The 20,928-nt window shown below is 36.8% G+C and overlaps 2 protein-coding genes across 2 annotated transcripts; both read right to left on the bottom strand.

The window, feature by feature from the left end:
* Nucleotides 1–1,245: 1,245 nt before the first annotated feature.
* On the bottom strand, nucleotides 1,246–9,780 carry LOC113117503 (uroporphyrinogen decarboxylase-like). The gene is made up of 10 exons (XM_026286222.1): nucleotides 9,615–9,780; nucleotides 8,422–8,534; nucleotides 8,242–8,321; nucleotides 8,093–8,155; nucleotides 7,805–8,002; nucleotides 6,648–6,809; nucleotides 6,386–6,523; nucleotides 4,171–4,271; nucleotides 2,857–2,923; nucleotides 1,246–2,308 (listed from the first exon to the last, which is right to left on the bottom strand). Exons 1-10 carry the CDS (start codon nucleotides 9,635–9,637, stop codon nucleotides 2,144–2,146), a joined length of 1,110 nt encoding a protein of 369 aa, XP_026142007.1. The 5' UTR covers nucleotides 9,638–9,780; the 3' UTR covers nucleotides 1,246–2,143.
* A 158-nt stretch (nucleotides 9,781–9,938) lies between these two features.
* On the bottom strand, nucleotides 9,939–20,042 carry LOC113117495 (tyrosine-protein kinase Lyn-like). Its single transcript, XM_026286212.1, has 13 exons — nucleotides 19,889–20,042; nucleotides 16,516–16,649; nucleotides 16,307–16,358; nucleotides 16,126–16,222; nucleotides 15,927–16,025; nucleotides 15,732–15,835; nucleotides 15,507–15,656; nucleotides 15,021–15,173; nucleotides 13,653–13,835; nucleotides 13,486–13,562; nucleotides 12,227–12,380; nucleotides 11,905–12,036; nucleotides 9,939–10,993 (listed from the first exon to the last, which is right to left on the bottom strand). The coding sequence occupies exons 2-13, from the start codon at nucleotides 16,642–16,644 to the stop codon at nucleotides 10,791–10,793; spliced, it is 1,533 nt and encodes a 510-aa protein (XP_026141997.1). The 5' UTR covers nucleotides 16,645–16,649; nucleotides 19,889–20,042; the 3' UTR covers nucleotides 9,939–10,790.
* Between the last annotated feature and the right edge of the window lie 886 nt (nucleotides 20,043–20,928).

Raw genomic sequence — 20,928 nt, 5'->3', positions numbered from 1 at the left:
GTGAGTTGTGTAAGCTGCACTCCATACATTTCTACTATACGCTACTGACAACAGACAAACCTTTTTTGCCCAACAAAAATTAATCCATGTGAACAGACCTTTTGTTGTCAATGTGGAATTTTGAAAGTAAAGAAAGAGACAATCAGCCTAGAATCAACAAATTATTACTGATAATTATTACACCAACTTGAAATCCGTACCCAAAATTTCAAATCAATCTTGGCCAAGCCCCCCAAAACCCTCCCATATGATAAACAGTGATAGTGCCAGCCAGATCCTGACAAATGATGTACAGCCCGCTGTCTTCAGGAACATATTGGATTTTCAGGCCTGCTGATTTGCTGAGAGATTGAGCCCAAACCCCCACTTTCATCCCCCTTGTGGTTTCCAATAAGAGCTTTTATATATATATATATATATATATATATATATATAGTGGATTCATTGTTGCAATTAAAAATAATGCCAGGAGCCCCTTGAGGTATCACTGAATAAGTGGGTGCACATGTGCGCGTGCTTGTGCCTCACTAGGAAACAGGCCCAGCCCCCAAATCACTGCTGTGCTCCATGGACACAAACTAATGGTGAGCGACAGGGGCTTGAAAATCCAACAGCACTAATCAGCAAATTGATTACAGGACATTTCTTCTTTCAGCAGGGCTTACAGCACCTAACACACAAACAAGGCCAGACGTATCCTGAATTCACACCACACACTGGAGGATGAGGGTAAAAGAGGGAAAAACATCCATCATGTGGTTGCTTCTAAAACAGACCGTAAACAACTTTAACCAAAACTCAATTAGTAATCATTCTGTTATGCTAACAAATGATGGATTTGCAAGCCCACATCAAAACCATGCAATTTGACACACACAAACGGGCTTCCGAAAGCACTAACATGATTGAAAAATCTATAGAAATCCCAATAAATCCTTGTTTTGAAGTTCAGGGTTCTTCAAAACATCTCGCATATGTCACATCACACGGGGAATCCCACTCCCACCCTCCCAAAAACAACTAGATTTAAGGATTTGCTTAAACCTTTGCTTGGTATTACGTCCTCTGGGATTAACTTTTCTGTTACCAAACATGAGAGGCAGTTAGAGAGACAGTAATCATAGATCAAGAGAATGAACCCCCCACAAAAAAACTCGTGCAAAACAAAGGGAATGAAAAAACAAACCAGGTTGCACATGATTTAGGTATGTGATATTCAGACCGGAGACATTGCCTTGAGGGATGTTTGTCATTAAAGGAATTACTCTTTATTGCGCTTCATATAAAACATCCATTGATATGTACACACATTCTCAGAGATTCACTGGTGTCAGTCACGTCAAGCCCAGATGTTACTGTGGTACTCCATCAAAAACAAACCCATACAGCGCTTAGGATTTGATCGGATCGGATTTGATCCCTCACATTCTTCAGTGATCGTACAGTGCATCGGCCCTAATGAAAACACATCAATCCAACTGAGAAAGACATGTTTCGACTGAAAATTATATTAAAGATTAGATGGATTGGTGTGGAGCCATTATAAAAATAATAAAAAAAGTAGGTATAATAGAAAGACGGCCTACATAATCACTGAAATGAGTCGGGAACAGCCTTATGGGCGAATCTCTCAAAAGCCTGTCAGGAAATATCTGGGTCATATTTCACCACAAAATCAGAAAAAAAAGGAAATAGCATTTTGCATAAAGAAAATGAAGCCTACATTTGAGATAACTAAGATATCTGGCATTTAAGCATATTTGACCCCTACATTCTCACTGTAATACATCTTGAAGTTATACGGTGTTGAAATATCATTATATGATTATTATTGTAATGCAGTATTTAAAAAAACAGCTTTTTTTCATTGAAATGTTAGATACTGTGAATGATATATATATATATATTTTTTTTTTTTGCATACGTTTAGAGAGAATTTGAAATGTAAAGCATTAATGGTCCTTTCTCATTAAGCCAAAACGATTTTCTTATTTCTTTTCGTTTTGGAGTGAAATATAACTGGAGATTTTCTTGACACATTTTCTTGAGAGGTTCACCCGGTGACATATCTAATGATAAAGCCATGCACACCAACAGTTGCTGTTTCTCTTGTGTTCAGGTCTCCTGACGGGAGAGGAACCTCTTATTTGCGGTTGAGGAGCTGGCGAGAGTGGATGTGAACGGCGTCTACAAACGCGCCCACATTTTCTGGGTCCATATCAGGGTACAGGCCATGGCCCAGATTAGCGATGTAGCCCTTGGTGCCAAAGCCCTCCAACATCCTCTTCACAATCTCTGATATGCGCTCCTGATCACACACAAATTAAAAGAAGCGTTTGGGTTGGATATCATACATCAGATTTGTCCTCTGCTCAAAATCGTTGAGCTCCAGGGTTTTAGACACAAGTAAAGTAATGCTTTTAAACACAACATACTTCTATACAACAAAGACTAAAGTGAAATGAAGTGGAGAACTGGGGCCCGTTCTTCGTACCTCACTTAAAACATCTGAAATGATTTAAAAGATGCCAGATCTTCTAATCATGATAGCTGGCTAAATGGGTTCTTCAAACTAATTTGCGGATTTGATTAAAACATCTGGATTAAGTTGTCGAAGATTACTGCGGGTGTAAAGAGCAGATGTGTAGATACTTGAAACCACGATCAGTTCTACTTAAAAAGCTGTACAGCAAGTCCAGGACGAGCTTCGAACAACCAAATAATCCAAGCTCATGCCAAATCGTCAACAATTAAATCCAGCTAACTGAGTTAGCAACGTACGAAGAACAGGCCCCAGGTTGGGTTTCAAAGGAAACATGATTCTGTTGGCTGTTGTTTAGATGTTTCTTTCCTCACCTTTGTGGCATAAAGTGCGCAGGGATCCATGTTGCCTTGCAAACTAACTTTTCCTCGCGTCCGGATACTGAAAAACACAAACATGACAATATATATAAGTACCATTCTTTCACTGAGAAATAGCCAAACATCACAATACACTCACACAAGGCAAAGGTTTGAACACAGTTTTTGAATCTTTTTGAATCACAATCTTTATTTAAAAAAAAAAAAATGATAAGCTGCTTTTAAAATTATTTGAGTTTTAGCTATGAAGCATTTGAAAAAACTAATACATAAAGAAACAAGGAATACTTAATATTCTGGCTCTGAATTGCAACTGTGAATCTGAAGGACAGCAGTGATACTGACCAAAAAAAAAAAGCTCTTTATCCAGAACCACAACGATGTCCAAGTGTTTGAATGCACTTCATTTGGAGTTTGCCCAAAAACTTAACAGATTCAGTTGCAAAGTGGAAAAAGATTTCATGGTCAGATGTTTCGTTAATAGCACTGTCCAACGCTTCCACATTATAAAAGACATAAAAAAATGAATAAAATACACTTGCTTTTGATAATATCTAAAGACGAGGTATTGTTTGCCATTGGTACTGGTCTTGGGCTTTCTTTTCATACATGTTAGCTGATGTTTTTATTTTGGTTAATTTAGATTTGTAATTATTATTATTATTATTAATAATAATAATAATAATAATAATAATAATAATATTGTGTACAACACTGTGGTCAATTATTAGCACTGTGTGTTTTACTATGTGCTTTACAAATAAACTGAATTGAATTGCTGGAGGCTGGAGGTGCAAGGAGAAACATGCTGTAAATCTGTTTTTTTTTTTTTATCAGCAGGATTGAGCATCTTATTTTTATTAAAACATAGAATGGATGGTGCCAATGGATACAATCTGTAAAAAAAAAAAACACTGAAACTTGATCACTTACGACTGTGATCCTAAAAACAGGGCTAAAGAACAAAAAGGAAAATGTCTTACAATGGGCCAGCCAAAGGCCTGTTCTTACTTCAGCTGTGACACTATCTGAAATATGAGGTGCACAAATGTCATCTAATAAAGCGGACCAATCTGGAGTCAATCTGCCTAGAAGATGAGGCCAAAAAAAAAAATCACACCTACACAAATGTGAGATTCACTTCTTTGAAATAAAAGGATGAAGAACCAAACTGCGGTAAATCACCTGGAAGCGAGAATAGCTTATGAGTGTGAATACTTTTGCAAGGCGCTGTATGCGTAGATATACCACAGAAATCAGAAAAAACTGAATCTCCCATCAAAGCTGCATCATATTTCTGTGACTGACCGTGCTGAACGAGGATCTATGGTCCAGTCAAGACCCACAACTTCATAACCAGACTCAGAGAGGTCCTCGAGCCCATAATGACCATCTTTAGCAAAAACGATCTGATAAATGAAACAGAAGAGACAGGTTATTGAGGAGCTGAAGGATCGTGGGGAACTTTCAAAAGAGATGCCTGGAAGAAAAGCTGACCTAATACTGACAACTAGTGGCGAATAGTGTTATTACAAGTGTGCGTGTGTGTGTGTGTGTAGTGTGTGACACTTCTGTTCTCAGGATACCTGCGCTCGAAAAGAAAATGTTAACGATATTTAGTCATTTTCCTTAATAAATCATTAAATAACAGCTCAATAGTTTGTTTATATTTTATTATGAATTATTATCGTTTAAGACTGATTATGGAAAGCTGTTTTGACTTTTATTCTTTCACATGATATGAAAAAAACAAAACAATTTGGTAACACTTTAGAATAGGTAACACTTGTTAACCACGACATTTCTCTATATAAATTCTTAATTTGCTGCTTATTAATACTTGGTAAGGTAGTTGTTAGGTTTAGGTACTGGGTAAAATTAGGGATTTAGAATAAGGTCAAGTAGAATATGGCATTAATAGGTTCTTAATTAGCACGAATACATGGCTAATATTCTAGTATTTTATTTTGGATGTGTGCATAGTAATGAATTACATTTTGGATATGTGCATTATTTAATGACGAGTGCTGTCCCCAGAATGGCGGATTGATTACAAGGTGTAGAGCACAAAAAAAAAATGGCAAATTCGATGGCCCTCTCATAAAAAAATGTTTTTTAATGGTAGGTTTATAGAGATAGAATACCAACAAAATCCATAAAAAACCCACATTATATAAAGATTAGAAATTGATTTGCATTTCAGTGAGTGAAATAAGTATTTGACCCCCAAGCAAAACATGACTTAGTACTTGGTGCAGAAACCCTTTTTGGTCAGTGTAATCCTTGAAGACTTATCTATGACCCATCTTCAGTGTTCTGGCTGAAGGAAGCAGGTTCTCGTCCAAGATTTTACAGTACAATGTCCTGTCCATTTGCCCCTCAATGTGGTGAAGTTGTCCTGTACCCTTAGCAGAAAAACAGCCCTGAATCATGATGTTTCCACCTCCGTGTTTGACTGTAAGGATGATGTCATAGTCAGCATTTCTCTCCCTCCAAACATGACGAGTCGAGTTAATCCCAAAGAGCTCGATTTTGGTCTCATCTGACCACAGCTCTTTCTCCCAAGCCTTTTCTGAATCATTTAGGTGTTCTTTGGCAAACTTTAAACAGGCCTGTACATGTGCTGCCTTGAGCAGGGGACCTTGTGGGATTTCATTCCATTGCAGCGTAGTGTGTTATCAATGGTTTGCTTTGTGACTGTGGTCCCAACTGCTTTAAGATCCTTAACTAGCTCCTTCCCTGTAGTTCGGGGCTGATCCCTTACCTTTTCTCATGATCATCCTTACCCCATGAGGGAAGATCCTCCACGGAGCTCCAGACTGAGGCTGATCGATGGTTGTTTTGTATTTCTTCCATTTTCCAAATAATCACACCAACAGTTGTCTCCTTCTCACCAAGCTTCTTACTGATGGTCTTGTAGCCCATTCAAGCCTTGTGCAGATCTACAATCTGGTCTCTGACATCCTTTGACAGCTCTTTGGTCTTGCTCATGGTGGTGGAAGAGGTTGGAATGGAAGATACAGATTGTGTGGACAGTTGTCTTATTCACCTAACAAGCTGATATTAGGAGTAACTTCTTAAAGTGACAGGACTAATCTGTGTTCCACATGAGCACATGACCAATCTGTGGGAGCCAGAATTCTTGAGGTTGGTAGGGGATCAAATACTTATTTCACTCACTGAAATCCAAATCAATTTCTAACCTTTATATAATCTGTTTTTTTTCCCCTGGATTTTCTGGTTGGTATCCGGTCTCTATCTGTTAAATTAAACTTACCATAAAAATTACAGACCCTTCATTTCTTTGTAAGTGGGCAAACTTACAAAATCAGCAGAGGATCAAATAAATATTTTCCCCACTGTAACATTGGAAAGGCATTTAATTCAAATAAGAATTAAGAATGTAATCGAAAAGTGGAAAATAACATTTCTCTGTCTATCGGTTACTTCATAATACAGTTAAAGCTAAAAACTAAAAGGGTGTTAAAGTTCAAGAGATATTAGAACTTCAAACTCTACTCACCATAGGCACATTGTCCAAACCAGATTCTTTGAGCTTGGCTTTGACACGACGAGCAATGTCTCTCAGATAAGGCAGAGAAAACTCTTTAAACTCCACCGGGCCCAAGCAACCAGCATGAGACTCGAAAACCTGCAGAGCCTAAAGGAAAGACATTTGAAGGAAATTAGATCAATATGGCTCGAAATTACATTCTGGGTTTGTACATTCTTTACTGAACATCTGAATAGTGCTACAGATTTTTAAAGTTCATTGGTTCTCTCACCTGAGCTCCAGCTTTCACCTGTCCGAGAAGATACTCCACTATGACGTCTGTTAGCTGGCTCAGGAGTTTGTGGCTGGCCTCTGGGAACCTGTAGAGCCAGCGTTTAGCTTTTGAGTGCGTCGCAGAGCCTCCTCCTTCAATCATGTAGGACATCAGAGTCCACTGCCATTCAGAAGAGACACAACAAATGATGGAGATCATTAATGACTTACGCTAACCTAGAATGCATTAATTTGATAAAAAAATATATATATACCATATTTTCTGGACTATAAGTCACACTTTTTTTCATAATTTGGCTGGTCCTGTGACTTATAGTCAGGTGCGACTTATTTATCAAAATTAATTTGACATGAACCGAGAGAAATGAACCAAAAGAAAACATTACCGTCTACAGCCGCCAGAGGGCTCTATATGCTGCTCACTGCTCCTATACACTAAGCAGCATAGAGCACCCTCTCGTGGCTGTAGACGGTAATGTTGGTTTTAAATAAATGCAATTTATAGTCCAGTGCGACTTATATATGTTTTTTCCTCATCATGACGTATTTTTGGACTGATGCGACTTATACGCAGGTACAACTTATAGACCAAAAATTACGGTATTTGGAAATATTATTACAATGCAAAATAGCCATTTTCTATTTTATTATATTTTAAAATGTATTTTATTCCTGTCATCACTCCAGTCTAGAGTCACAGTCACATGATCCTTCAGGAATTATTCAAATATGTTGATATAGAGCTCGAGGAGCATTTCTTATTATTATCAGTATTGAAAACAGTTGTGGAAAATATTTGTAATATTTTTGTGGAGAGCATGCTAATTGTTTACTTTTTACAGAAACCTCAAAAGAACAGCATTTATTTTAAACCAATCTAATGTAATGCATCTCTTCTGAATAAACGTATTACTTTCTTTAAAAATAACATTTTGAATGGTAGCGTCTATAGCTCAGATGAACAAACGCTGTTTGCAGGAGCTTCAGTTATTAACTTTGAAAAACAACCATCTAGACATTTGCTTCCATTTAGCTTCCAAAAGAAATGCTAAACGATTTCTCTTTTAATTTGTTACCCTCAAAAAGCTTGTGACACCCTGTGTATTTTCAAAGCATGTTCTCTACTCATGTGAGGGTTGTTGCTTGCTTTCTCACCGGAGCTCCAGTGAAGCCGATGAGAGGCACTTTTCCCTCGATTCTGTGTCGTGTCAGTGTGATGGCTTTAAAAACGTAGTCGAGTTCAGACGACACGTCCACTTTAGTCTTTAGTCTCTGCAGATCTTCAGGCTCCTTCAGTGGTTCTGGGAAAGTGGGGCCCTTTCCTGGACTCATCTGGACCTCCATTCCCATGGCCTGGTCATACACATTTTATACATGAATACACATGCACACTAATGTTAACTGATGATATAGTAAGTCAGAGGTCAATTGAACTTGAATTACCTGAGGGACCACCAAGATGTCAGAGAAGATGATGGCAGCATCAAATGGGAATCGTCTGAGGGGCTAAAACAGATCATTGGGACATTGTTAGCACTCAATATGCTATAAGAAGAGGCTAAGAATGAAGGTGCTGAGTGGTGCTGGCTGACCTGTAACGTCAGCTCACAGCAAGCTTCAGGAGAGCGGCATGTCTCAAAGAAATCCTTCCCTGCCCTCGATTCCCTGAACTCTGTTCATAAACCCAAAGAGACTCTAGTTAGTAAATATGCTGCATATAGTGAATAAAAAGAAGTTGAAGGTAAACGATCACATGACTGGTACATACGTACCTGGCAGATAGCGGCCAGCCTGTCTCATGCACCACACTGGAATGTGCTCGATCTCTTCTCCTCGAGCGGCTCTGAGGAATGTGTCGTTCTTCAGCTCTGGAAAGTCTTCGGGGCTGGGATGGAAAACAGCAGTGTCAAAATATCTCAGGAACTAATTCACACAACATTACATTTCACAAATGATAAACCTTTTGTACTGTAGTGGAATTCATTTGTACTCATGTGTGACCCTTCCCTTTGGTTGAGATGATCAGGTTTCACAGATGTTTTAAGCAGCAAGTGAAGAGAGTAGATAAGGGCTTTCGAGAGTTTATTTGACTAACGGTTTCCTCTTTATTCACAGCATGATAAGCATTTGTGCAGATAGAGCCGCACAAAACACACCCTGTGATCTAAATCACAAAGCCACGCAGATACACACTACCGTTCAAAAGATTAAGGTCAGTATGTTTTTTGTTGTTGTTGTTGAAAAAACTGAATACTTTTATTCAGCATGGATTAATGCACTAAAATGAACCACGTTTTTTTTTTACATTGTTACAAAAGAATTAACTCCCTATTCTTCAAAGAATCTTTTTTTAAGTGTCTCCACGAAAACAACCGTTTTCAAATACGATAATAATAAAAGCTTTTGAACGATAACATTAGTGTATGTGATGTACATTGAAATGTAAATATAGTTGTAATATATAATTATTATTTTATTATCAATACGGAGATAAAATGCTCAATGGTTATATAATAATAGACTTTATTTAGTGATTTAAACACATTAACCAGTAATCAGCAGTCATGATTATAGCAAATATTTTTTCTTTCTTTTACACTTAATTTCTGACATTTGAAAACTTTGAACTGTACAATGACGTCCAAGGTACATTTGCACACGTCAAGAAAATACATTTGTTCAAAACATAAGACAGCTGAAGGATACGAGTTTCTCACAGTTTATAGTTACTAAATTGAAACTGCGTATAATAACATGCTACTTTGTGTTACCTGCCTGTATAATCGATATATGCTTTATAAACGAATCTGCTTGTATCTTAACACAGATTCCAGTCGCATAACTGAATGTGGAGATACAGAATTATTTGATCTGGTCAGTGAGGGTTCTACAACAACACGAATAATCATTATTATAATGAAATCATGAAAACACGCCGATAAGCATTCATTCACCATGAACTTACAGAATCAAGCTGTCTTTATCCATTATTGCCAGCGTCAAAGGAAGATTTGAATAAGAGTGTGCAGGCTTTGACAAGCTGTTTTACACTGACTGACACTGTGTTGTTACAAAATGAACAACGCCATGTCGCCAAACTGAGGGCGCGGCCATCTTGAAATGGTCACATGACCATGAATGGGCGGGCGGGACTTAAAGGTATAGTTCTCCCAAAAATGAAAGGTTGTACAATTTAATGTAATATCCTTAGTTTTGGTAGCATTGTATTTTATGTCTTCTGTATTTCATGCATATGTATTTTAATATAGAAGTCTGTAAAACCTAGAACTGCGTTATCAATCACAAAAGATTAACTTTATTAGGTTTCTAGATAATGTACAAATGTACAAAATATTTAAAATATACAAAGCATTTCAGTCATAGCTAATCAAAGACCGAGCAATTTACTTAATTACAAAATATTGCCCTCTGTCACTGTTCATTATTGTAGCATTATCAATATTGTTATTAAAATGTTATTATTTTTTATTAAAAAGCAAAACAAACAAACAAACAGTGGTTTACAGTGTCTGGATTTCATTTAGTCATCCAACTATTTTAATTTAAACCAGAGGTTTCAGACTATGATGATCCTTTTCGAGGGTCCCACCCACTTACAAAAACACATGGACAGAGATATAATGTCATTTATAAATGTTTCATTCCATTTGAAAAAAATAAAAAAACAACAACAACATTATTTTGATTCAAATGTATTGGTTTAGCTCCATTTACAATAAATATCCTTCCTTGGACAGCCCTTAAAGTAAAATCTTTTATTTGCTCTGAATTTATTTGCGGACCCTATAAGTAGCTCCCAGACTCCAGTTTGCAAAGCCCTAGCTTAATTTTTTTTTTTTTTTTTTTTTTTTTTGATGTGTAAAACTAACAATTAAACTTTGGTAGGCTACTTTGAAATATATAATTATTTACAAATTGAAATGCAGCCATTGAAATCTGAATGTGAAGAGCAAAACAGGCTGTTCAAACTTCAATTTGAAGCAGAAATAGAAAATCTGAACCTTGCTTACACATAAGTAAGCAGATTGATCCCATTATTAGTTACATATTAGAACATCGATTCATAGATCTTTTGATCATCTTGAAACAGTACAAAGATATGACGGATGAGTTTGCGTCCTCATGGCTGCTGCTGGTACTGGCCCTCGGTGGCTGTGTAGAAGTCATCTAGTACACTCTGAATATAGTCAAACGTGGGCCGGTCTTCTGGTTTAGTCTTCCAGCACGTGGTCATGATGTCATAAAGTTCAGTGGGACAGTTCTCAGGACGGGGCATCCGGTAACCTCTCTGAACAGAGTTCATGACTTCACCGTTACTCATGCCTGAGGCACAAAAAAGAAAGTAGTGAAAGTGTAAGTGGACTGATAGAGAGAAAGAGGAAAAACTGAGTAATAAATGTCACAAGGAATATTTTCAGAAAGGTATTTTTGTCTACGATTATTACAAGACACCACAGGTGTTTGGACTAATTTTAACTAATAGACATCACCATACTTTCCTAGTTGATTAATCACAGTACAAGATGACAAAACTTTTTTATTTTTATTTTTAAATATGCAATTGATATATTATCTAATTAAATATGCACTCATTTGCATACATTTTCAAGGCAGAAACTGTAACATTGGATAAAGCCAGGTTCAAAATTCTTGTTTCATTTTGTGACATATTAAAGATCGTTACAAAGGGGATTTTGGATATCTCCGTTAATCAGAAAATACATGAATAAATGTGTTATGTTTTTAGGAACAAAAAGGAAGAAAACGGTAAAGTTCGGTTAATGTAAGTTCTAGAAAAAGTGGAGATGTTTTGCTCAGTGCAATAAATTAAATATATACTTTTCATACTCTTTCCACCAGTCTAAAGGAAGTCATGTAATGAAAGCAAAATTGGCCAAAATCTCAAAACTGACCAGTGAATAAAACCTTTTTGCCTTTATAGTGCTTTCCCTTAAAATAGAGCTAAATATATTTCTCAACCAATGAGTGCTCAGGATGCAAGTCATTATTTTTACAATTACATTCAATAACATCTGCATCACAGAAAGGACACAATTCACAGTTTCAGAAATTTCAAACGGAGCGAAACCGAAACGCTTAAAGTACCTAACACCCTTTGACCAGAAGATGTCGACAAAGTCCTGACAAAACAATCTGCTGCTAGCTCTCAATATACTGAAATGCTTTAGCTCAACTCAAATGTAATCAAGGTGCCATTAACACAATTCTATTACCTGGATACGGAATTTTCCCGTATGTTATAATCTCATACAGGAGAACCCCAAAGGACCACATGTCTGATTTGATGGTGAATGAACCGTAGTTGATGGCCTCGGGTGCCGTCCATTTGATGGGAAATTTTGCTCCTGAGACACAGAGCACACAAATTCACACAGATCAATCAGATCTGCTGATGCAGGAAAACTATCACAATATCAGTATGATTAACAGCCTTAGCAGGCACAGTGAGGAGTGCAGTCTGACACGGTAATGCTGAAGAAAATGACTCATCCATCCAATATGCCGCTAAACCACGGAAAGGTGTCAAACACTCACCTTCTCTGGCTGTGTATTGGTCATCCTCAATTACTCTGGCCAGGCCAAAATCAGCTATTTTACACAACAGGCTGTCTGAAACCAGCACATTAGCTGCTCTCAGGTCTCGGTGGATATAATTCTTCTTCTCAATGTAGGCCATACCTTCAGCTATCTGCAGAGACACACACAAACTCAGCATCGCTGACACAAACAAACATACAGTACACTCAGTTTGAAGATCTTTTAAACTGAACACACTGACACAATAAATTGAATGTGCAAGACAGTAAAGACATTTATAATGTTACAAAATATTTTGTATAGCAAATTAATGCTCTCTTTTGAACTTTCAATTCATCAAAGAATCCTATACAAAGTTTTCACAAAATATCATACAGCACAACTGTTTCCAGCATTGCTTCTTTTAAGAAAAGAATCACTAAATCAGCACCTGTTCTCTTAAAACGGCTGAAAATTCAGCTTTGCCATTACAGGAATGTATTGAAATAGAGAAAATTTATTGTAATAGTACTTCACAATATTACTGTATGTCTGATCAAATAAATGCAGCCTTGGTAAACATGAGAGATTTCTGACACCCAAAACTTTTGAACATAAGAGCATATGCACACACATCTGTGTGAGGACTTGAATTAGCCAGTTAGTGGAGTGGATCATAGTAAATAAGCAGGATTTTTTTTTTTCACTTCAGAAATGGGTGTAGTCGCGAAGAGTAAAAGCTGCTTTAACAAAGGGAAAATTGTGTTGTCTCACTTCCCCATTGGCATCCTCTTTCACTCTCTGAAACAGGATATGCAGTTTTGCCATTTAGTGCTGTTTCACAAGAAATCAGATTCTAGGCTATCTTTTAACGTCCTTAAGACTCATAGAGAAAAGAAACATTCTTCCTTACATTTATTTTTTGTTTTTCTTCAAAAGACAATTAAAAGCATTGACTTTTGAAACAGTTGGTTATGACTGTAAATACTTTAACCAGTCTTTTTTTCTTTCTCATTTGTCCAAATCATTAACACACGTTACATCATCAATATTCTGGTTGTCACATGACACAGAAATTCTATCTTAAACTCGGTTTTGTAAATCTAATGAGATCTTTCATTCTTGAGAAAATTACTGACTGATAATTCTCTGTTTTAAATATGCACAGACAAGAGAATCTGTTCCTCTTTTTACTAATGGAAAAAGTGATGTCAGCCTTATGACGCAAAAACCCGTAAAAAGTTACCCCCAGAATCCGGAAACGGAGGGATTTTTACCTGTGCCGAAAAATCTATCAGCTTCGGTAACTGTACTTTGCAGCCAGCCGGACTTTTCAAGAAATCCAATAAGCTTCCTGCAGAAAAAGAAAGTCACTGAGAATACAATTTTCTTCAGGATTTCTCGAACTGTAACTCTTCATTTAAAGAGTATGTGTTTCTTGTACCATTTGCCATGAACTCAGTGATGATGTAGATGGGCTCAGTTTTGGTGACGACAGCGTAGAGTCGCACGAGTCTGTCGTGCTGTAAGGTTTTCATCAGGTTGGCCTCCTCTAGGAAAGCCTCCACTGACATTGTGCCCGGCTTCAGCGTTTTCACCGCCACTTTTGTGCTGTTATTATAGTAGGCTGCAAGCAAAAAGAAAGCACAATTAAAACTGTGACTGTGGTTATAAATAATCTTCCTGTTCCAATGCCACAGTCGCAGTCCAGCCACAAAACAGCGAACTAAAGGCAGAGTCTAGCACGAAACGCAACCATGGAACAGAGAATTCATCAGCAGAGATGTAGGAACCGTCAGTCGGTCCTGAAAAGCCTTTTTTAGGAACCGACTCCTCCGAATCCTCACATTTTCTCACCAGGGATCTTACGCAACTCACAGCTGTCCATAAACTACATTTCTCAGAAGTGATGACACGGTGCCAGGATGTGAAGGACCGTTACTGACCACGGGGAAGTTAACAGACATCAGACATGTTGCACAACTTGCACCGTGTGCTTATCCCTTGTTCCACTTAAATGCCATTTCCCTGTTCATCATTCAAAATTCAAGACAACTTTCAGAGCTTTAAAGTGGCTTGCATATTAATTATCTCCCGGACTTGTGATGCCTGAATGTGCATCTTAGCCGATGCAATCTAACAGTTTGTCTGAAATGTTGCTGAGACGTAACAAAGTGAGTCACAAGCCAAACAGAGGGAAGCCTTTCTGTCAAGTGCATCGGTCATCATACGGACTTCTAGTGTGTTTAAGGCACCAACAAGGCCTTTGTATATTTACTAAGGCCGCTTCCTGCAATTCATCATGTCAGCTGAAAGGGAAAGAGGCGTATGAATAATAACGAAATCCAAATGCAAATCCTAGCAGTTTCCTCCTCAGATCTGACTGATAAGAGTTTCGTCTGTGTCTTTCGGTCCGAGCTACAAGGGAGCCATTCATGCCAGGCAGAAGCCACGGCAGGAAGACTCGAGATTTGAATGCGAGTTGTCAAAGCTTTTACGGCTCAAAGAATTAGATAACAACAAAAAGCCGACACATGTTCAGAGAAGGTTGATTAATCGATATGAACACTGAAGGACGCCACTTCTAAGCCCGCTGAAGAGCCCATAAAACAGCGGGGATTTTGATCAAGCGCTTGGGGGATCTTAGAGACGGAGAGAATTTGAATAACAAGACCATAAAGAAGAGAGCGAGAGCAATACTTTTGGCGTAGTTTAGCAAAGCTGAACACGTAATGGACTTCTGATTGAGGAAACACTCCATGGCTAAATGAATGTTTGTGACTTCGGGGCAAATTCCAGATCTTTAACTCACCCATCCACACCTCTCCGAACTGCCCTGCTCCGAGCTTCTTCACCATCTTTATGGATTCTTTAGAGATTTCCCATGCATCTTTGTCCCAAGGTTTCTGTGCTTTGGGCTTCTCACATGGTTTCTCTAGTTTTCGACACAATCCATCTGCCTGTTCTGTGTCAAAATGATATGCATCCTTCTTATTTCAGCAAACAATACATAAACACACATCAATTAACATATTATATAGATATATATCTAATATTTAAACTTAAATAAATAACAATACCTGTATAAATGCATTAAATATATGTATAGATAAAACATGCATTTTATTAAAGTGACTATACACACACATATACAGTACATGTTATTATTATATGCATTAATATTCATTTCTACATGTATAAATAAATGAGAAACATTTAATATTAAAGCATGCAGTACATTTTATTTAGGCAGCTACACAATATATCAACGCTTATTTTTGGCATCCTTAGGACTTACTGTGGTAATGTTTTATCATGCTGCTGATGTCACTGAATGTGATTTTTGGAGAGATGTAGTAGCCTCCATTATCCAGCGATCTGATTTTATAATGCTTAACAACATCCTGCCTCTGAGCGTCCACGTCTCTGACTGAGAGTGAATAACTTCCTGTTCACAACAATGCAGAACAGATTACACCAAGCATTTATTTTGCCAGAAAGGACATTAGGAGACAGTGTGCACCTTTTGAGGTTTCACTCTCCCGGATGAGGTAGGACCCAGGTTTGTTAGCAGGTGCCAGCAGTTGCCTCTCTGCATCCTTCCGTGTGATATCTTTGAAGAACCATCTAAATTGCATGCATGGTAAATCAAGACAAACCAAGATGAATAAGATAAAGGGCTCAAAGCTGAACATATATGTATAGTTACAGCACTCACGCTTCTGTTTCCATAGTGTCAGCTTCTGCAACATAGTTTGATGGAATATATCCTTCCTTTCCTGTGGTCAAAGACCTCGCCTTCCACCACTCTCCGTGCCTGAAAAAAAAAAAAAATCACACCTCACAATAAACATCACACTTCAAATAGGGCAACAATAACAGGCGACTAGAAATAACAGATGATGACATTCACTCACTCTTCAAGAATTTTTAACTTCTCTCCTTTTTTAAAGCCCAGATCATCAGCATGAATGGCGTCATATTGATACAAAGCAATGGCTATTTTGTCCTTGTCTGTATTAAATAAATTAATGAATAAATAAATAAAAGCAGTTTTACAATAGCATCAGAATGTGGAATAAAGCTCATCAGACCTACCTTCCATATTTTGGAACACCTGACCAGGCAAAAGGCCTGGAGTCGGATTATTCTGTGAAATAAAACATTTCGTATAATCGTAATATAATCATGGATGTGTTTTAAAGGTATACTAAAACCCCTTCTCTTTAGAGTCTATGAAAGTCAAAACAGCCAACGTGATCTTAACATGACAAGATGTTTTCCCCCCATCACTACTCACTACTTACTATATTGGGCTTATGGGAGGTTGGATCTCTCACATATACAGTTTGGTCAGTACGTACTGGCTGCTGTTTGTTCCCTTCAAGCACACCTCCATTTCGGTCACCGTCCAACTTGGATTTTTTACAACCCATGTTTCCTGCACGAAGAAGATTGACCATTGTCATTTAATGAAATATGAACAGAAATTCAAACAAAACATCAAAACAAAACAAACCTCAATCGTGAAACACTTTTACATCAAAATAACTCTACAGTGCATTACATAATTATGCCTATACAATAAGACTTCTGTAAATATAGACGTCACCGCTTCGGTAGAGATAATTCAAATTAACCCAACTGATGCGGGGGAGATTCCAGACCCATGCTCTTTCCCTGAACAGTGATACTTTTACATAGCAGATACAATAAAAAACATTATTTAATTTAAATACAGTATGTATTAATATTTATTCATTTGAATATTTGACAAAAAATGATTGTTTTATTTATCACTGCTTTTTGAAAAAGAAAATCATTATACTACAAAACGAAAACAATATTTATTATGAATATTTATTTAAATATATATTTAAAAATTATGAAAAAACATGATTAAATATACAATTTAATTAATAATAATAATAATAATAATAATAATAATAATAATAATAATAATAATAAGTATTATATATACACACACAAAGTTGTTTAATCTCTGTTTCAATTTTTAAGATCCATATTTCTCACATGAGAATGTACGGTTGTTATTTATGTATGTTCATTTAAGGGAAGTGGAATTTTTTTTTTTTTGTTTCGTTTTGTTTAAAAGCCATATTTCATGATGAATACAGTTCCATGCTAAACATAAAAAAAGGCTTAAACATTTAAAGGCTCTTTTTAGTCTTTAAACTAAAGTGAAAGAAAAAGAGCACATTACAGTTCATGTGGTACCTAAATTCATGACCAACCAGGCCGAAGTCCCAGAGAACTGATGTGATATGTGCTCATCTAAATAGGTCAGCTGTCGATAAGCAATGAGTCACTCGGCATAAGATAGCCAATATATATTAAGAAGCATCATTTAAATAACAATTTTCCCTTTAAATAATAACAACACACCCTCTCAACGTGGTATAAGGAGTACTTGCAGATTGGAAAACCCAACGGAAGGTCAGGAGAACACATTATAGCAAACAAGCAATTCCCCCTTAAATATAATATAATTCATGTGCCAAGATGGTGGAGAGCTAATCAAGGTTAGAGTTTCACAGGAAAAAAACAAGGAATTCCCCTGCAAAAAAATATGTCCTTTGCTTATTCTCACAGCTGAGTATATTAGGGAAAGGTAATCATTCTCATAAATGCTGGATGCCGGCTTTACCAAAGCAACAGCAACAGGACTATCAGGAGGAAATGCATGTACCATTAATCTCTTGGCCAATGGACTTTCAGTCAATGAGCAGCTAACACTGAATTACTTCATTTCCTTTTCTACAAAGTGACGATAGATATAAATAGAAATAGATATAATGAATATATAGGAGAAGAGACAGATGGCAGTGCGAATTTCTAAAATAATGCCAAAACTTTTTTTATGATTTAATAAATATATGTATATTTATACATAATTATATCCTACATTTTGACCTAGCATTGCCCTCCCTCTGGGAAATTCTGTCAAGATTGCTTGCCAATTCTTTCTGCATCTTTTGATATTTCAGGAAATGTTCGACACTGTTGCCTTCTGACCACCGTTTGAACTCAAAGTAGCCAAAAAACCTTTCCTATCCATGAAGAAGTCTGTGTACTTGGATAACATTTCTCATTCAACTCCACAACAGATAATGCAATATCTCTCAAAGCAACATACATGTTTTTCTGGTTATCTTTAGCCTGCAATCCATGTGATGTCAGAGGTACGGGTAAAAAGTGCCATCCACTTTCCTGAAGGTGAGATGTCATTAAAGTTGGTCAAATGGCTAAAGAACACTAGGCTGAAATCATGTTTGCGGCTGGACTCTACTGATGAGACAGTATTTTTAGATGTCAGCAGGAAACTTGTAACAGGGCTATAATGGTAGATTAATGTAAGAGCAAGCAGGCCACTGGAGATGCACACTTCCTTCTCTGGCCAGCGTTTCTATGGTTTTCAGTAAGACAGGAAAGACAGAGACACAAAAGACCTCTCAACTACTTCTGAGTTTCAGCCTATATTCTGCACATATAAAAATGCTTTATGTATCTTGAGGTTATCTTGTTGAATGATGAAACTTCATCTAGGCTATTGAACTCTGTTTTTTGTAGCCTGCAGATACAGAAACCTGAGGCTGGAGGAAGGCCAGTTAGTGTATAGGCCTAATATCGGAGAAACAAAATAAAGAAAAGGGCGTCTCTGCAACTACTCAGGTTCAAGTGTCATGGTGTAAAAACTCACCACCTCAGCTAAAAAAAAAACAACAATAAAAAACTAAAAGAGGGAAGCATGCCGTGAGAAACCCTGACCTTTACTAAAGTTGATATTTCAAATGATCTTTTCATTTCAACTGTAAAATGGAAATTAAATGCAATATTTGACAGAAATACAGATACGTCCTGATGCAATTTCAACGGTCAAGCTTGATGATGACAACATACATTTCTCAATTGTTTCATTTTACCATGAACTTTATCTCTGATGTTTTTCCTAGCATTCATTAGGAGAAATTAAAATAGATTAAAATGTGAGATATCTTGATCTTAGATGTAGTAACTGAGAATTATTATTTCATAATCAAATCTCTGACAGGATGGTATCTTAGAAAATCTAGCCCAGTTTGAGACATTTTAGAGGCCGTCTGAAACTGTGTAAAATCTAAGAGACGTGAAAATATTAAAGTCTTTTTTTTTTTTTTTTTTTTTTTTTTTTTAAGAGACGTATCTAAGCAGCAGGATAATTTATTTCCTTCTCTTTGCGATAGAGAAGAAACGAAGAGATCTCATAAGTGATTTCTCTTTCCAATGGGAAAGTTGTGGTTTGTAATGTTGTGCGTGAATCTTTCTAAAACTCATTCTGCGCGGTCAAAGTGATCATATAAAACTATTGAGTTAATAATTATTCAGAATTTACAGCCAGCGGATTACTTCAGGAAAATTATTAGACTAGCAGGAATTTTCTATTTTGGCAGCTGTAAGTTTTGTCCCATCAAAACACATTTACATCGCGTTGAATCGATATTTAAACATGTCTTAAACATTAGGAAGAAAAGCAAAGTGTAACGTTACGGGGTACAGCTTCTTTAATCTTGATACAACACAGGAGAAACGTTAAATTACACCTATACTGTAACACCAGCACAACAGACTGTCAGAAAGTATGTACAATAGTAAAACAAACAAGGAAAGAAGTTCACCCACCTGTCAAATGTCAGAAATAGTGGTTAACTCTCATTTAAAAGGAAAAGTCTCTGAGTGAAATGAGCGCGCGCTTGTAACTCTCATTGAAGCGACTCGTACAAACACAGAATGAGGAACACAAGACTGGACGCTGCTGTTTTCACTGCTCTTTCAACTTCCTGGTACAATATTTACCATGTTGAACAGAGTTCAGTTTTATTTGTTTGCATAAAGCCGCAGTGCCATTACGTTTGCCAAGTGTCAACTCTGTGTAGTATTGGGGACAAAAAAAGTATAGCCTACATGTAATCACATGACGTGGAAGGAAAGTAAGCATTCACTGGGCTACACTGACATTTACATTTATTCATTTAGCAGACGCTTTTATCCAAAGCGACTTACAAGTGGAAGTAATCAAAAACAACAAAAAGAACAATGAAATATAAGTGCTATAACAAGTCTCAGTTAGGTTAACCCAGTACACGTAGCATGGGCTTTTAAACAATATAATAGATAAAAACAAAACAGAATAAAAAAAGAATAGAGCAAGCTAGTGTTAGAGCTCTTTACACACACACACACACACACACACACACACACACACACACACACACACACACACACACACATATATATATATATATATATATATATATACACACACACACACACACACACACACACACACACACACACACACACACACACACACATATATATATATATATATATATATATATATATATATATATATATATATATACATATATGCACACACACACAAACACACACACACAACTCCAAAATAAATGAAAAGAAAATAGAATAAAAAAAGATTAGAAAAGTAGTTACATTTTTTTTTTTAAAGAATAGAATTAGAATAGTGAGTGTTACAGTAGAGGGTCAAATTAAGATGGAAGAGATGGGTTTTAAGCCGATTCTTGAAAATGGCTAAGGGCATTGCAATAGTCCAGCCTGGACAGAACAAGAACTTGAACAAGGAGTTGTGCAGCATGTTCCGAAAGAAAGGGCTTGATTTGAGGGTCTTGATGTTGAATTAA

Source organism: Carassius auratus, chromosome 2, assembly GCF_003368295.1.
Source record: "Carassius auratus strain Wakin chromosome 2, ASM336829v1, whole genome shotgun sequence".
Classification (NCBI taxonomy): domain Eukaryota; kingdom Metazoa; phylum Chordata; class Actinopteri; order Cypriniformes; family Cyprinidae; genus Carassius; species Carassius auratus.
Note: the sequence above shows the minus strand (reverse complement) of the source record. Positions and strands in the feature narration are given on the sequence as shown.

Coding starts and splice junctions, on each gene's coding strand:
- LOC113117503 (XM_026286222.1), bottom strand. CDS start 9,637: ATGGATAAAGACAGCTTGATTCT. Junction 8,156..8,241: donor GCTGTGAGCTGACGTTACAG/GTCAGCCAGCAC, acceptor GATCTGTTTTAG/CCCCTCAGACGATTCCCATT. Junction 2,309..2,856: donor GCGCACTTTATGCCACAAAG/GTGAGGAAAGAA, acceptor GTGTGTGATCAG/GAGCGCATATCAGAGATTGT.
- LOC113117495 (XM_026286212.1), bottom strand. CDS start 16,644: ATGGGTTGTAAAAAATCCAAGTTGGACGGTGACCGAAATGGAGGTGTG. Junction 16,223..16,306: donor GGTGTTCCAAAATATGGAAG/GTAGGTCTGATG, acceptor TATTTAATACAG/ACAAGGACAAAATAGCCATT. Junction 12,381..13,485: donor TGATAGATTTTTCGGCACAG/GTAAAAATCCCT, acceptor GTGTCTCTGCAG/ATAGCTGAAGGTATGGCCTA.